This window comes from Psittacula echo, assembly GCF_963264785.1.
Source record: "Psittacula echo genome assembly, chromosome: 9".
Classification (NCBI taxonomy): Eukaryota; Metazoa; Chordata; class Aves; order Psittaciformes; family Psittacidae; genus Psittacula; species Psittacula echo.
Window position 1 is genome coordinate 19634339 of NC_137745.1, and position 17535 is coordinate 19651873.

The 17535-nt window shown below is 41.5% G+C and overlaps 1 protein-coding gene across 1 annotated transcript in view; it reads left to right on the forward strand.

Annotated features, from left to right (window-relative positions):
- Nucleotides 1-6922: 6922 nt before the first annotated feature.
- Nucleotides 6923-17535, forward strand: part of RAD54L2 (RAD54 like 2) — a gene marked incomplete at its 5' end in the record, with an annotated part of 43899 nt that continues 33286 nt past the window's right edge. Inside the window, one exon of the mRNA XM_080625670.1 lies at nt 6923-7073. Within this exon, the coding sequence (XP_080481796.1) occupies nt 6923-7073 (151 nt within the window). The remainder of the gene's footprint in view (nt 7074-17535) is intronic.

Consider the following 17535-nt stretch of genomic DNA (forward strand, 5'->3'; position numbering starts at 1 on the left):
TGAGAAGGATGTTAGTTTGTTGCTTTTTCACTCCTCTCTGTTCCACTGCTTCTGTTTATGTAATTTATTCTTGATTTATTACATAACTTCTTCTCTGGCACCTATGTATGTGTAACAAGAGCTTAAACTCCTAGAGGGATCTTTCAGTTACAGAATCATAGAATAGTTAGGGTTGGAAAGGGCCTTAAGATCATCTAGTTCCAACCCCCCTGCCATGGCCAGGGACACCTCACACTAAACCGTGCCACCCAAGGCTTCATCCAACCTAGCCTTGAACACCGCCAAGGATGGAGCACTCACAATCTCCCTGGGCAACCCATTCCAGTGCCTCACCACCCTCACAGTAAAGAATTTCTTCCTTATATCCAATCTAAACTTCCCCTGTTTAAGTTTTAACCCGTTACCCCTTGTCCTGTCACTCCAGTCCCTGATGAAGAGTCCATCCCCAGCATCCTTGTAGGCCCCCTTCAGATATTGGAAGGCTGCTGTGAGGTCTCCACGCAACGTGGGATTTGAGAATGGTTATCATTGCAGGGTAGGCAAATTTGCCCCAAACTACTCTGCCATATAAAATGTATTGAATATAGTTTGGGATCCTGACATGCTATGGCCTGCTATCGAGTCTTCCCCATCATTTGAAATCTTTTCTTTTTATTTTACTTCCCTCACAGGTACTGGTTGTTTTTCTATAGCTATAGCAGCATGAGCAAAACACATAAAAACACAGTTGGAAGTGGCTTCTATGTTGAAATGCTGTTTGCTTTGAAAGCAGAAACAGGGATCAAGGAAAGTAAGTTTTTCTCAACATTTTCAGGAATACAAGTACCATTTATACAGAAGTTGCCAGAGCTAAAAACAACTGGAGGTTCTGTGAAGTAAGAGACAAGATTTTTGTTCATTTGTGATAGTGTTGATCCGGATGAATATCAGTAATTACTGGAAGCCAAGCCATTCACATGCTTCTTACCTCAGCCTGAGCGTTTATGGAGCATAAAACAAGCTTCCCTTCTAGATAGTGTGGTTCACGGGTAAGGAACACTTCGAGCTGATTTATAGGAAGTCAGTTTCTACTTTAATATGATTAAATAAAATCACTTTTAAAAGCAATGCAACATTGTTTAGTGAAATGATTACATATAATACTTACATATACACAAACATTAAAGGAGTTTGCCCATATCTGCTGGCTCTGTCCAGAGGTAAAGAGCTCGTCAGTGCCTTACAACATCTGTATGGAAGTGAGCGCTGACACTTTGTGCGAAGTATTGAGGTTTTTTCTTTAAAGGTTACAAAATGTTGGCACTCCTGGCAGTAGGGTGTACCCACGTCCCTGTTAAAATGCAGGGAGAGAGGACCCTGTGGCAGGAGATTCCTGCAGGAGCTGATGGTTGACCCGTGTGTGCCACTGCCACCAGTTCAGGTTGTGGCAGATCTGCAGATGCTGCCATTGGCTTGCGCTAGCTCTTTTTGTTCGGGATCACAGTGGGAGCCAGGCCTTATGTAATGTTCATTGTCACATTCTCCGTTCCAGCACTGTCATGTCAGCAGAGGGGAAGGATTAGCTCTCCATTTTCTTTCTTAATGGGTTGGTTTTAAGGTGGTTGGTTGTTTTTTTTTATTATTATTCTGCTTTCTTCCACCCCTTCTTGCAGCAGCTTTTGTTAATTTTGTTCTCAGGGAACAACCAGTTTCAGGCTGTTTTTAGTAGTGTGTTGCCTTTTAGGAAGGCGATTGTTAACCTAGAGAGAATGAAAGAGCAAGTCCTGCAACTCTCCAGGACTGATACACTGAAGCATTTTTTAAAGCAGTCTGTTATTTTTATTCTAGATTCCTGCTCCCCACAAATCACAGTGGTCTCCTTAATACTCACCTCAGACATGGGCGAAGACTAAATGCATTGTGCCTATGTTTATGTGGGGTGGGGAGAAGCGTCCCTTCTTGCTCAAAAGGCTGATTCAGGGCAAGCAGATGCTCTCCAGTTTATGATTTTTCAGACTGTTGCTTTGTCTTTTCTTCAGTTTAATATTCCTGTAAGTAAACATATCACTTATAGAGGGGATCAATGGCACTTAGTTTTGTGGTGATTTGAGCAGGAGGAAATGAAGGAGGAGAATTGTTTTCTTCCTTCCCAGCTAGCAATGTGTGGCCACCAGTTACCTGTGAGTCACAGCTGAAAAAGTGTATTGCTCGAGTCCTAACAGTCTCAGACTGCGAAGGAAGAAGGGATTTAAATCACGAAGTAATCAATTAAGGATTGCTTTAAAGGCAATTTGTGGGAGTTATAGCTGGGGAAAGAAGTTCCTGTGGGTTTTTCAGTAAGAAATCAAGTTCACTTTGTTAAAAACATGTAGGAGATCTGCAAGTTTAGTATTGGTCAGTAACACTGTCGGCTCTTTTTTGAGATAACATCCTTTTGAGTGATTCCCCCCACTGTTTTTTACATGATAATGTAAAATAGAGAAGTTCTAATATTTGTTAGACTCAAACTACCCAGACCCAACGATCTCAGGTTTATTTCTTACTGCATTTTTGCAATAACGTCGCAAGTTATGACTTGCAAACAGTTGCAAGATTTTTTTATCACACAGAGAAGCTTAAGGTCATGACTTTTTTAGTGGTGCATTTGTATGCTTTATAGTAATTTTCCATTAGGTACTGAAGGCTACTTGTAAGGTATCAAAACTGTGCTAGCAGCAATCTGGCAAAAAGATGAGATTTCTCCGGATGAGCCAGCTGTTACCTTTGTACACATCCAGTTTGAAGCATTTGTGTGTGAGCTGAGTGTATAAGAGGAATCTTATGGCCCCAACCAACCCACCATTTTGCTGCCACAGAAAAAAGGTAAAGGAAATTATTATTACCATAGAACATGACTTTATATAGCAGAAACTGAAGAGCATTGTGCAGCGCTGACTTTGAGATACCTGGTTTTATTAAACTGTCTGTGCAAATCCTCTTGTGATTTGCCAGCGCGCTCAATCCTGTTCCTGTGGCCAGGCACCACAATGACTGAAGTGAGGTCTTGGTTACAAAACAGGCTTTAAGGGACAAATCTTGATGAGTCCCAGATATTGGGCTTGGCTGGAGGTTGGAGAGGTGATGGAATCCTCTTTACTATTCAGCACTGTAGTAGCATTAGTGTTAAACCTGGAGGCCCAAGGGAATCCTGCTCCTCCTTGGCCAGGTGGGGAAGGACTCTATCTGCCCTGCCTTGCATCCTTCCTTGTCTAGATTTGTAGTAGTTAATTAAATAATAGTTTAGTTTATAGTATGATGAGTACTCTGATGCAAGTAACAATGTTGTACAGAAATGTACAGAAATCACCAGATCCCATGATGCTTGCTGGTTTTTTTACTTAATAGTGTGGCTTATGGCATGTGTGACCCTGCAGTGAAAAACTGTCACTCTCTCTACTTCATATGTAAGAAAAAATGGTGACTATTTTCTACTTTTTTCAAGCCCTTGCAGAGTGAAAGAAAAACCCAAGGCCAACAGAAATGTGCCCAAATGTGCAAGCTCTTGAAGTTTCCTCATCCAGAGCTGGGCCTTCTTCCTGTGCCTGCTGAGGAGGCAGCAGCCATCATCGCATGGCATTTACTTACTATCTCAAATGTTCTACCTTAAAAAAGCAAAGGCCCAAAAACTTTGGAACTATTTTTATCTTTGTTGAAAGACAGGACATAATACATGAGAGAGGCTGTCTTGGATGTTAATTTGATGTGCAGTTGATTGCAGGGTTTAACTTCCTGGATAGGATAAACATGACAGCTCTTTTCTCCTCCCTGAGTAAGCAAGAGGAATTTTTCAGTGTTTTCACCCAGTACCCCAGCAGCCTCACCATGTATTTGACTGGCCACTGCACTCTATGGACTTCTGCCTTTCTGTAGTGAACCGTGGTGTGGCTGACTTGGTTTGTGTTTCTTGGTGCTGGTAAACCCTCCTTACTGCATAATGCTTGAGGTGTGCAGCATCCCATTTTGCATCAGGGCAGAGGGTTTGTGGATTGGTTTAATGTGGGACAGCCAAAAAGTCCAGACAAAAAGTAACTTTGATTAGTGAAGGTAATCTGTTTTTCTCTCACAAAGTGCCCTTCCTACAGTGATTAGATGTTGAGCATGGTGTGCCTGTGTGTGCAAAGGCAAGAGACGGGGCATGTTGGAGTAACTCGGCCATAAAACAGTAGCAGCAGCTACAATCTGGCCCTGTTGTGTAATTCCCCTTGGTGGAAGGCTCTGAACTGGGTCAGATCCGTGTGAGAAACGAGGGCAGCCTCGTGGTGTGTAATGTGCACCTGCCTGTCCTGCCATGTCCCCGCTGTGTGCTCCAGTGCCACCAGGCAGGGTGGGAGCCCTCCTGAGACCCTAGACTTACGCAATGGAGAGCAGCTGTGGAGCTGCCAGAGCTGAGGAGCAGGATGGGAGAGAGGAAGCCAGACAGCAGCATGACAATAGGCACAGAGGAGTTAACCATCTTTGTTTCACCCAGCTTCTGCGAGATTTAATTAAGTCTTTCCCAAAGCTTCTTTTTAACTCTCCTGCATATGGCTGGGGCTGCTGAATGGATATCAGGAGTTACCTTATAAAGAACATGTACTTACTGCTAAACAAAAATAAAGCATAGATTAGAGCCCTTTTGTATTCCAGTCTGAGATACAGCTGCTCTCCACTGAGTTTGATTTTATTTATAGAAATACAAAGACTTCTATTCTTTCCTTTAAACAGTTTTCAGAAAGTGTTTTGTGGTGGAGTTTTGCCCCCCCTTTTTCTTGTTCTTTTTTAAGGATCTGCGACAAATGGTGAAACATGAGAGATGACACACAGGAGGATGCTGATGGGAGAAACTGTATCATGTGTCATTCTTTGACCTGGAGTGTTTAGTGGCATTCAGCCCTTCTGCTTTTCCTGTTTGTAGATGAGAATTCATTCTTGCCATTTTGGTAGTGTTTGTATTTCTTCTTTTTTGTCGTTTTGTTGGTCTTTTTTTTTGGGGGGGAGGTTGGTGCTTAGTTTAATGGGGTAGTAAAACATGGATACTTTCTAATGTGCTTCTGTTTATACGGTTTCCAGCAGATTGCATGTGCGGTGCTTTATAGCACAGTATAGACAACATGGGAATAAATAAATCTCTCTGAAATCCCAGGTGACCAGCAAAGACGCACAAAAGTAACACTACTGCCCATCTCCTGAAACGTAAAGAAACACATGCACCTTTACAGTTACAGGTTTGAGTGCAACCTGTAAAGTGTGAAAAAATGTCTGTTTTCCGTAGGGCTGAACATCAGCCGGAAGAGCCCCACGGTTGCTATTTAAAAGTAAAAATAAACCACTGTTTTGAAGTACCTGTAGACTTCAACACAGCATTTGTCAGGAAAAACTTCCGATAATAGACTGAGTTGTGCCTGCAGTCCTTCACTGAAGTCACCAGACATCAGAAGTAAGCGGTGCTGCAGGTCCTTATATTGCAGCAGGCTTGACAGCAGCGGGGCTCGGTACCTGCCTACCAGCAGGCCACAGAAGCTGAATTAATCTCTTTGGCTTGTGTAAACTGGCAGAGTTCCACCGAGCTAATTTAGATTTTGGCCTTTTCTACCATCTGCTCGACAAAGCCAACTTATTTTGTGTGGCATGTGTAATAGTGTAGGGACTTCAGTTGTCTGCCTGATGGCAAAGTGCTCCTGGGACCTAGTGGTGAAAGGCTTCCCATTCCAATAGCAATCTCCACAAAGCCTGTTCTTCCCTCGTGTTTATTTTCTTTCAGACACTCTTCAATGTTATTGAGGAGCTGAGAGAGGCAAAGCAGGAACTGATGAGTTCAGCTGGAATAATTCAGCATGCTTGACAGTTAGATTTTCAGCCCTGCTTTACAAGGGTGTTTAGTTGTGTCATCTACTTACTGCTGAAAAACAGCTGAAAATGTTTTTTTTCTGGGTTTGTAGATATATGTGCTGCCTTCTCTGCTTCCAAGTCCTTTTTTATTTTTTCTTTAAGAGGTTGATTAGTTCTCAAGCATTTTATAGTTTACATTGGAAATGTGATGTAAGTAGGGGGCACTGGAAAATGAGTGATGAGGAAATGTTTCCCTCGTCTTTCTTTAAAGCTTTCTGGGGAATGTGTGGGTAGAAGTTCTTCTGAGGCTTGCTTTTTGAACACATCCTTTGCTTTATGTTCCTTGAGATCAAGATGCCTTCTTTATTTTCCTTTCTTGGTTGTGTCTCTTTCTTTGCATCCATCTTATGCAGCTCTTCTCTGATAATTCATTGTGTATGAAAGAGGAGTACCCAGGAGTACCCATTACTGTTCAGAAGTGACAGTGCATGTTGTGAAGAGATAAACTTGTGACTTTGTGGTTGCCTTGGCCCTTTCTTTGGGCTTTGTTGTTTTGTACCATGATTTCTGCTGTGTTGCACTGGAGTAGTGTAGCAGAGGAATTGCACAGCGAGCTCCAGGTCTTGTTCTGTGGGATTCTGTGACTGAATTTTTTTCCTATGCTTCCTGTTTGGATGGTAGTGTTCAGAACTTGTTCACATCATTCATTTATTTTACATCTTTGTATAATCAGACATTGATACTAGGGATCTTTCTGCTGTATACATGTCAAAAGATACCAACAGAGAGATGCTTTTTTTAGAGATTAGTCAATATGTTGGTTCTGATACTGATTCTACAATGCTGGGCCAATATCATTAGGATGCGTTGCTTATGGTATCCATTTTCTACACAGGATTTTGTGTGCAGCCTGATGTAACTGTTATTTAAAAGACTGATGGCAGATTTGTGCTTTTATATGCAGTAATCCATCTATGATCTTGAGCCTTGAGCCTCACAGGTTGGGATTCACTGGGCTTTATTTACCTCTTTTCTTGCAGGGCTGCCTCACGGTAGAACATGAGCAGGTAATGCACAAGGAGCATCACTGGGAATCATGTCAGACGAGTCAATCTCAGGGAGTGATCCGGACCTGGACCCGGACTTGGAGCAGGAGGATATGGAAGAGGAGGAGGAGGAAGATGAGGAGGAGGCGATGGAGGAGGACAATGATGGGGATGACGAGGAGGACTTACTTGATGAGAGTGGTGAGTGGGGTTGTGGATCTCTGCATACATTTGTTATACAAAACTGGTGTTACTAATTTTGGTGAGTGACACATAGGTAGATTGCATAAGGGTTAGAGTTTGTCCAGTGCTTGGTAGGGAGAAGTGCTTATGTGGGTGTTCAGTTTAAATAGGGATTTAATGTAGGTTAAACTTGGACTTTGGGACAAAAAAAATAGAATTTCATCATAAAAACAAGCCACAACCATAAATTGTAAAGAGGATAGAATTTTTAAAATAGCTACAGATTTTGGGAAAGCCATTGTATAAAGAAGTTAAATAAATCAATTTAGTTACTTGTATTATTAACAGGATCTGGTGTCATTAAACATGTTTGCATCACTGGTTTGCCTGTAAGTAAACAATTTAATGAATGCTATGGGCAATTATTGATTACTTACAATACTCATCTTTAACAACTGGAAAATATTCCTTTCTGACAGCACCCAGGTTGAGTTTATTTTCGTTTCGTTGACAGTATGAAAGGTGGCTGTGCTAAGTTGCCACCTTCTATCCTTGTCTGGTTGTAGCTGCACCACTCTCCTCTTCAGTTAGGAGCAGTATAGCTGTTGTGGACCTGTGCTGTGCAGGTTACATTTGAGGTAGATTAGATAACTGTTAGGTTCCTGGCATGATCCTAGGAATAGGATTGTTGATCCAGCAGAAGGACTGATGTTCAAGGGCACGTAGACAAGAGTACATGGCTCAGGTGGGAATTCCCCATGCTGTGTTTGCCAACAACCTCCTTCTATCATAAAACTACAGCCCAAGCCTAAGGGAATGCTGTGTTTGCTTCTTTTAAAATTGTGATTTTTAATCATTTCAAAGGGTGAGCAGATTTTGGAATGCACCAAGTTAAACCAACTGAGAATAGAATGTGTTTAAAGACAGACACTTCTAGTTACTATTTTTATTTTCAAGGTACATTGTTGTCCTCAAGTGTTCTTCGGGTGTTTTGTTGTTTTGTTTGTGGGTTTTTTTCCCCAGGAGATAGCTATAGGGCCATAGATTACTTTGTTTCAAAGAGACTGGTGGTGACCTCTTTGCTTTGTTTATGGAAACCTGCACCCAAGGGAGCAATAGGAAGCATGACGTAGCCAACTTATTAACAGAGAGGAGTGGCTGTATGTCATGTCCAAGTGGGTCATTCCCCATGGCTATTTTACCATGGACCTATGTATTTTATCATCTACATCTATATTATTGTGGCTAAATACTCATAATTGTCAGAATTATTCTTTCCAAAGCAAGTAAAATTAATATAGGTTTATCAGAACATCACTAGCTGTCATGACAGCTGTTTATTTTCTTCTTTAAACACTAGAAAAATGTTTATGCTTCATATTTCTTTAGTGACTAATTAAAAATAAATTTTAACTAATGTAGGAAATAATAAGGAAGTGTAAAAAGACAATTTGCATATAACTAACACAAAATGTCCATTAGGTACAGATAGAACTCTCTCGTGCACAATCTGAGCCAAGGTAGATTGCATCTGAGGTTTCAGATTGTTTCAGCTTTAGTTCTGTCTGCCAGAATAGCAGGATGCTTTCTGTATGCTTAGCTGTATAATTATTGTTTTCTGTGGAGATGTCCACTCGGCTTCTCCTGATACCTCTTCACAGCTGCATACTGCCTCAGAAATGTCATTTGATATCTCTATTACCTTAGATCTAATATAAAACCAGTCTCCTGCTATTTGGCCTGTGAAATACATCTAACTTCAGAATGAAGAGGATCATTTTATTTTCCCCATCTGATGTTTATAGTCCTGTCTCTTTGTTGATGACCCTTGTTCATAAAAATCATCTTGGCAACAGGCAGTTACTTTTATTCACAAGAAGAAAGTTTTAGTGTTTATACTATGGAGTTTAATAGCTTAATTTTAGTAATTTCTGTTAAAACTTTGTTCTCCCTGTTGCCAGATGTGCTGTTCTCCTCCCCTGCTTGTATTGCGGTTGTTCTGTAGATGTTCCAGTGGGGATCCTGAGGGATCCTTCCCTTGTGGGCGGGCTCTTGTGTATTTCTAGCGCTTCAAGATTTGGAAGATTATTAATCTATCGCTGTTATTTCCTTGGAAGGGCAACAGGCTGCAAATATGTTTTCTCCAAACTGAAACTGATGACTTGTTTTAAATTACAGTGATTATAGCAGTTATAAACCTAACATTTTTACTACTTGCTTGCAAAATAGTGGGTTTGTTTTAGAAATGTAGGTTTTCCATGTTTTGATGGTGACTCGAATTACTTAAGAAACTTCCAGGGTTCATGTAAAGTTATCTGCACAACTGATGGTAGATAGTGTAGTCTCAGACTTAGCATTGACTTGTGTTTTGCGTGTTTAACCTGCTTTTATCCTTTTGATATATGCTGTGTGTGGAATTAATACTTGTGGTGGTTTCAGTTTCAGAATTTTCTTGGATTTCTTGTTACATTCTGGTAATGAAGAGCTTTGGTGGTGTTATTCTCATTTCTGCTCCAGGTTTTGTTTGCATTTAGTATAGGCTGTCCCATAGGTGGTCTAGAGTTTTCCTTCATCTGGAATTCTGTGGTACTGCTTTGATGAAAACAGTTCCTAAATCTTCTCCCTCTGCCCTCAGTGAAGAGAAGGAGTACAGAAGAGTAGTTTTCTGAATATTTCTGAACAAGTGAGAGCTAATAAGCACATAGTTTACATCCTCTGTGCAATTCTTCAGTGGTGATCAGTTAAAGAACCTTAGCATTATGTTTAGGGGCTCTTAAACATAAGAGCCCCTTTTCTAGAACACTTCTTCCAGGATATAGCTACCCTGACACTTATATCCCCTTCCCAGTGGCTGCCAGACTGTACACCCACTCTAGCAGCACGCTTCAATCCTAGCCGGAGGCTTCCACTGGTTTTCCAGCCTTGTCATCCCTGCCCACTGCATCTGTTTTCTCATCACTTGTGGGTAGCGGCACTTGTTTTATCATGTTTGATTTTGTGGTACGAGTGCGTGACGGCTAAGAACTTTTTTTGTTAACTCCATAAATCATTTTCACTCAAAATGTGATGTACTGATGACTGTAGAGATAAAGAGCTGTTTCAAGTCCTGCACTTCTTCTCTGATCCTGGTAGTTGCTCAGGGCTGTGCAGAACTCCATAGGAATAAAAGCTAATTTGAGCAAAGAGGAAACAAACCTCCAATATGGATTTTACAGATCATTTCAAATGCAGGGACTGTTTATACCTCAGAGCTTTCCTGAGGAAAGCTGTTTAGTGTTTGAATGAATCCCACTGTAGTGCTCTGTTTTTCAACTTTCTGAATGTCTTTGGATTATTCTGATTGAAGTCTCTGGAGTTCATCATCTCTTATACGTACTGCTGTAATTCTGTTATTAATAGTGATGGCAAGTTGCTTGTTTTCTTACCTCTGAGTATATGGGTTAAACACTTTTTTGAAGTGTAGTTCAGGGGGAAAAGTGTAAAGGGCTGGTTGTTTCAGTTCTCCTGAGAGATGCCTTAAGGATCTTTCAGAGCAGACACTGTTGTCAAAGACTTCTAGTTGTGTTTGCATTACAGGGTGTGTGGTACAGCACACGGGAATTTAGAATCAGTACTTCTGGGGTGTAGCAGTGGATAATTTTGCAGTACCTTCTTAATGTACGGATATATCAGGCAGCACCAGCTAATAGCATGTTAGGTGCTGCTATTGTGATATGACAATCTCCATGCAATTGGCCTTGTCTTCTGCCTGTGCTGTCCACTTTGTCCATTTTCTGTCTTCTCCTCCCCTCTTTCTTTCCGCAGGGCTGGGGGCATGCTGGCTGCACGCCATCTCTGACTAGTGGAGAACAGAAGATGGAAGCAGTGCTTCTCTTCCCACTTTAGACTCATTCTGTTACTCCTCCTTGCTGGCAAAGTGCTGGAGCTAAACAAAACTGATTTGTGTTGGATTTCTATGGACATATGGACACTTAAAAAGGAGTGAATGAGGAGCACAGTTGTGTTGGTGGTACAGAATCCCAAGTCCCAGGAGTGTGGAGGACATGCAGGTGCCTGTGCTCTTCTACTCTGCAGCTTCTTAGTAGAGTGAAGGCACCAGGCAAAAGTCTCAGAACCTCTAAAGGTTTGGCACAGGGGGTTAGTAAGGGGAAAGAGGTCCTTTTTCTCACCCTCACCTCCTAAAGCTGTGCTAATCCCTGCCTTTGACATGTGATAGTATCGTGACAGATTCAAACAGAGCTAATGTTGTTTCTGGAGCGGGATCCAGAACGTGTTTCAATGGCTGCATTTTTTTTGAACTTGAGTGTGCAACTGGGCACTCACAGTTTTGAGTTTCCCAAGGTAGCAAGGTGGGAGTTCTTGACTTCAGATGACAGCCACTGTTCATTCAGATTTGAAAAGCTCTTTGCTATCCTCAAGCTCCTGCAGGAGGAAGGCTTGTTTATTTAAAGGAGTACTGCTAGATCAGCTCTGTGTACAATTTTCACTTGGTGGTTGGGGAAAAAAACATTGCATGAAATTATAGCAAGAATGGATTTTGTTTAACGTGATGATGTTCCTTTGTGGGTCATCATCATGCACCAAGAGGTGCAATTACATTGAAAGTGAAATGGATTTGTAGCTGCCTAGATAATTTCCTTGTCTAACCTGATGGGAAAAATCAGTAGCTAACACCATCCTTACTAGGAAGTTCATCGGTGCCTGGGGTTATAAAACCTGAAATTATTCTGGAAGTCTGTTTTTAAAGTCATGTGGAAGGTTGGGGTTAAGATATTTTTAAATGATACATGAATGCATCCTTGAGGTGCGGGGAGATGCTGCTCATTTGGAAGGTTGTGTTATTCATGTGCTTCCCAGCCCAGAGGTGTTCCAGCTTTTCTTCTCCCCCACAACGTCCTGGAACAAAACAAAACTGTGGTGTGTGTAGGAGTCCCCAGCAGGATGTGTGGGGTTGGGAATAGAGCAAACTTTTGTCCTTACAGGGGAAGAGCAGGAAGTCTTTGGTATAAATCTGTTCACTTGGCAGCCTCCTCCTGCTCATGTACATGGGGTTTTGCATCTCATGTGAAGTTGTTAATGTAAATTAGGTCATGTTATACTCACCTGTATGAAACTGAGAGGCAGAGGAAGAGTGTGGAGACAGTCTCCTCAATAATACCCTGCTAAATGATATCATTTTATATCCAAATTTAGGAATACCCATACTGCTGGAGGAAAAAAGAAGATAAAACGTGGGGAACTGCTGTTAGAAAGTAATTTACTTGCACTTTTTACTTCATTTGGGTGGTCCTTCTTGTATTGGTAGATGGATATTAGCCCCAGCAACCTGAAATCTTTTTGCCTTCTATTTTTGATCAGAATGCATGTTTTCTCTTGGGAAACACTGATTTTAAGTTTTCCTTATGTAGTAGAAAATGAAATGCATCCCTCAAGAAGAGGAGGAGCAAATACATGCTTGTTTCTTTGATCTCTCAATTCCTTTTAGAAAGCAGCTTTTCACAACTGTGTCTTTGGGTGGTTATTGAGGGTAGGTGGGCAGCCCAAGGTCCAGGCAGCCTCTGGCAATATAGCTGCTCCTTGAAGAACCCTTTAATGAGATGCTTCCCTCTGCTGCATTACATGGGTATAGTGGACTTGACTGCTGCTTGTTTTCTGCCTCAGACTGGTGATAACATGTGCTTTGATCTCTTGCCCTTGTTGTTTAACTGGAGGCTGGTGGCAGGCGCTAAGGAAAGGCACAGGCCTGTTGGGGTAAGCTTGGAGTGCAGAGGAGGCTTTTGTTGATGAAAGTGGATGAATCGGAGAAAAAAGTGTGGAAAGAAACAAAAGTCATTACTTCCCTAAACCCAGAAAAGCACTGAGGGTGGCCATGAGGGTTGCTTCTTTAAGCTCGGCTGTGTTCTGTGTGTACGTACGCCAGAGTAATGGGTGCCAGTAAGTGCTAATCCTATAATTTAATCTGCAGGTTACTGTTTGCAGAGTGGAAAAGTGGGTTTCTTGGGGGGGAAGAGAAGTGTGGTGACTGACATCTTTCCATTTTTTCCTTGGTGGACTTTCTTATCTTGATTCCTTTATTTTGATTACTTGTGGCTGGATGCAGCTCCCTCTAGAGTCCACCAGCACTATTTCTAATGAAGCTAAAGGGCAAATCCTGGGGGACGCAAGCCTCTTCTCAGCAGTAAGTTTGTTGCCTCTACAAAGACCCTAACCTTTGTAAGCCTGGGAAGCTAAACCTGAACTTCTGTGTACCACTGTGCCCTTTGCTATGCTTAAACAACTAGGTAGATTTTAATGCTTGTAGTGACTTTTCATAGACTGCCAATAATTGCATGCAAAGATGATGTCATGTGTGATATCAGAGATACAAAAGTAATTGCTACATGTGAAAACTCACTTTTGAATTAATATCCTGCATATTGGCATGTGTTTAAACTTTATCAGATTGTTATGGGAAACTGCATTACTTTAGCAAATGATCCTTACTGATCGGAGTGTTTAAATATGCTTTATCAAACTCTGGGGATCAACATCAAGTCAGCTGGTTGTGGGTAACTCAGCAAATGTGAGTCCAGCTGCAGATACTGGATGCATTTGTCAAGTGAATTGCTGTAACTAAGAAATTGAGGGAGTTTTGCTGTTTTCTCAATCCCTAAAAGGGATAAGAGCATCTCCAAAGTTGCTTTCCGTCTGCTAAGCATACGCTCTCCACCTCTGCAAATCCTATATTGAACACTTGTGTTGTTTTCCCAAGACCCAGAAAGTTCAGAGCTGGCTGTCTTCAATGTTTCCACAGTCCAGCCGAATAAAATATGAAAGACATAGTTAGTATCCAAGGTGAAAAGAGACTGGATACTAGCACTTGCAATTTTAGCAATCTGGTTACTGAGTAAGGCAGAAAAGTTACACGGAAATTGCAGGGAAGAAGGTTTGCCTCTCATTTAGGCAACAGCCCCACTGATTTTTCTTGGAGCTTTGGTTTATTACCGAAGGCTGGGTATTTTACCCATTATTTTAACTCTGTCATTTTCACTGTAGTACAGTCTTGTCTTTCACAAGGAATGATGTTTCTGTGTGCTGTCTGAGGGCTTTGGACCTACCCAGCTAGCAAGTGTCTGTGTACCCAGCACGTTGTACGGGAGCTGCTAATGCCCATGCAGAACCTGTGGTAGGCACCCAGCACCCAGCTCCCTTGAAAGTGGGTTTACTGGACTCACCAAAGGGTGACATTAAAAAAAAGTTCTCGTGGGTGCTTTGCTGGGAGCAGCCAGTACTGTGTACTTTGTCAACTCCCTTTGTGCCAAACCCAAAGCTGCATGTTGCCTTTGGGGGCATTTTGCTTGGCTGGGGCACTTTAGGTTGCTGGAGGGTGACAGAGGTGGAGTTCCCTTGTCTACAGGCTGTTTGCTCATAAATGGGAAGAATAGAGGCAGGTAACAGGCATGGAGGAGTGGTGCCTGGGCTTTGTGGGGTTTTACTGACTGACTCCAGCATTTTAACTAACCCTGTGAACTAGGTTATTCTAGGTTATTCTCAGCAGGGTGAGGTGTGGCTTGACAGCTTCGGTGGGAAGGAAAGATGCGATCCTGACAGTGCTGTCCCCCAGCCCCCTTCGCAGGGAATTACAGACTGACGATGCTGCAGGTCAGTCGCTGAGCTTTTCACCATCTGCCTACTCTGCCTGAAAGTACGGACTGTGTCCCAGTGTCCTCTGCTTATCCTAAGCAGGGGGAAGCTCCGAATGAAAACGGTGGTGACTCCTCTGCCCGCCTCCCAGGCTCTCTGACAGCGGCTTCCTTTTTGAGAGGGTGGCACAAAGTCTGGCATAGTCTCCATGTTATATAACCTGGAGTAATGACTTGCTTTACTTCTTTAAAAGGAGGTGATGACGCCAGAGCTCTGCTTCCTTCAGACCTACCGGCTGGGCGCAGCAACTGCCTCATCTCCTCAAATGATGTGCTGGTGTAACTAGCCACGCTTTTTCCCCCCCTCTTTTCTTCCTCTTTCTCTTTGGTGTATTGCATATGATGGAGTACAAAATAGACATCCTTCTGTGTGGTTCAAGAACAGCCCACGTTCATGGCTTTGCATTGTGTATATATATATATATGGATATGGATTTTTTCAATTATTTTTTTTCTTTACCTGTAGCTACATGCTCTCTTAAAGCTGCCACAAATGTGAGAATAGCATGGGTAGAACGGTCAATGAGTAAGCAGTTTTTAGCTATTAGTTATTAACAAAGAATTCTTCCAAGTCTTCAGTGGAGACAAGTATCTTGTTTCTTCCTGCTTTTCTCGTAGGCTTTACGGGATAATGGGGGTTGTGCTTTGTTGGCCAAAAACTTGCTTTTCTCTTTTTCCGAAGGAGCCAGAGAATCTGTAGGGAAGAGCAGTCGCACTTACTTCTCTCTCATGTTTGGTACCTTTTTCCCTATGTACATTTTCAATAGCCAGGATTGTACCACACCGAGTCATCACTCATAGTTCCAATACTCTGTCTTGTGCCACTTCTGCAGCCATAATAAAATCACAAGGAAACTAAGTAGCCAATTTGTAATGTGATATTTTCCCTCTAGGACAGGTAAGGACTGGTGAAGTGATTTTGCCAGGATCACCTGATGAATGTGATGAAGCCAAAATGAAAATCCTGTGCTTTACAATTTAGGTAGTGCCCCTCTCATTTTCAAATGTACTGAGTGAAACACTTCTCTGTTTTGCATTTGAGTTGCAATTATGCCAGAGGTCCCTATTTTTATTTTTCCTTCATTTATCTGGTATTGTGCTGGTTTTAATGACAGGTTAACTAAAATGTGTATGTTGTACAGGTGTAATATTTTCAGCCAAGAAGCAGCAGCAAGTTTGGAAGAAGGGGAAACTGTTTTTATTCAATTAGAGCTATTCTTAGGATTTTAAAATACAATATCACATTATATCATATTACTGTTCTTGGCTTTATTTGTTATTGGCTTTTAATTTCCTCCTTAGGCTTTCTGGAAAACAGCAACAGTGAACTTTCAGAAGTGTCTGGCTCATGGTTTGGCTCAAAGTTTTTTGATGCAAGACCCATTTATTTTAGTAACAGTAGTTTGTACGACAGATGTTGAAAAGGTCTTGCTCACATTTTCTTCAACATGCAGTTCACTGACTCAGTCCCAAAAAATTCTAAGTAGGAGTCGGAAGACATTATTTTCACTTGCAAATACGCAAATAGGAATGAGACAGGAGACAGCTACAAGAGACAATCTTTTGGGGTGAGCAAAACCTTGTAGTTTAAATCTCTGTCAAAACAAATTTTGCAGTTAAAACATCTGTGGGTAATCTTCATCTGTGTAAAATATTTAATTACTTGAACTATTAGAAGCAATTTAAAAATGGCTCTTTTGTGTACTCTTAGCTTGTGATTTATGTCAAATTCTCACTTAAATGAAAACCGAAATGAAATTAAAGTTGTAAAAAATCACTCTTTTGTGGTGCACAAATACCTCGTGTCATCTTCAGCAGCAGAAATGTAGTGAGTTATACAGAGAGATGATAATCAGCTTCTTGAATGTAACTGGGATTGTAACTCAGTGGATTTAGCTTAAGATGATGATAAATATCTATGATATAAATCCTCCCACTTAAAATTAGTACATCTTGTTTTCTTCAGTGCATTTAAACAACCTTTGAAAACCTGGGACTGAAGTCTGAAGCAGTGGTTTGCCACAGTGACAGAATGAAAAGTATTTGCAGAAGGCACTTCATTTCGTCACTATCTGTATTTTGTGTGCTACACCACCACCACCCCACTCTCCATTATGATTTAGAGTGTGGTACCAAGGTTTATATGAATACAAATCAAATAAGAAAAAAACAGATTGATAAATTTTATGCCTTATATTTCAGTTCTAAACTCACTAAAGTCAATTGAAAGACTCCTCTGTTTTTCTGTGGTTGGTTTAGCTCTTACTCAGTAAGTTTTTATTTACAGTGCAGTGTTTGTTTAAAAAGCAAACGATTCTTAAAGCCCAGCAATACTCTTTCCAACAGATAATATTGTAGAGTTCAAGTTTGATTTCAGCTGAACTCTTTTAGGTTGATGAACACCACCTTATACCATAACCAACTCAAACCTGATATTCTTGTGTGTTTTCCATGTTGCTAAAACAACATGGAAGACAGGACAGGGAAAGTGGCCTTCATGGTATTTGTGCATGCTACTAGCAGCTAGCAGCTGATGATCAGAGTGAAATATGGCTGTCAAGCCTAGTTTGTATTTAATAACTTACAAAAAATTCAGGTTTGCAGCAGCTTCTCTACTTGTTGGAGATCAGTGGAGTGTGTAGAAGCAGCTGGTGGATGTGGAGCATGCCTGTGAGAAAGCTGTGGGATGGGGAAGGGACTACGCAGCCAGCATGGAGCAGTCGAAGATATTCAGGGAAAGTCTGTTCTGCAGGGCAGAAATGAAGGTGAAGAGCACACAGGGTGGTCGTTAGAGAGAA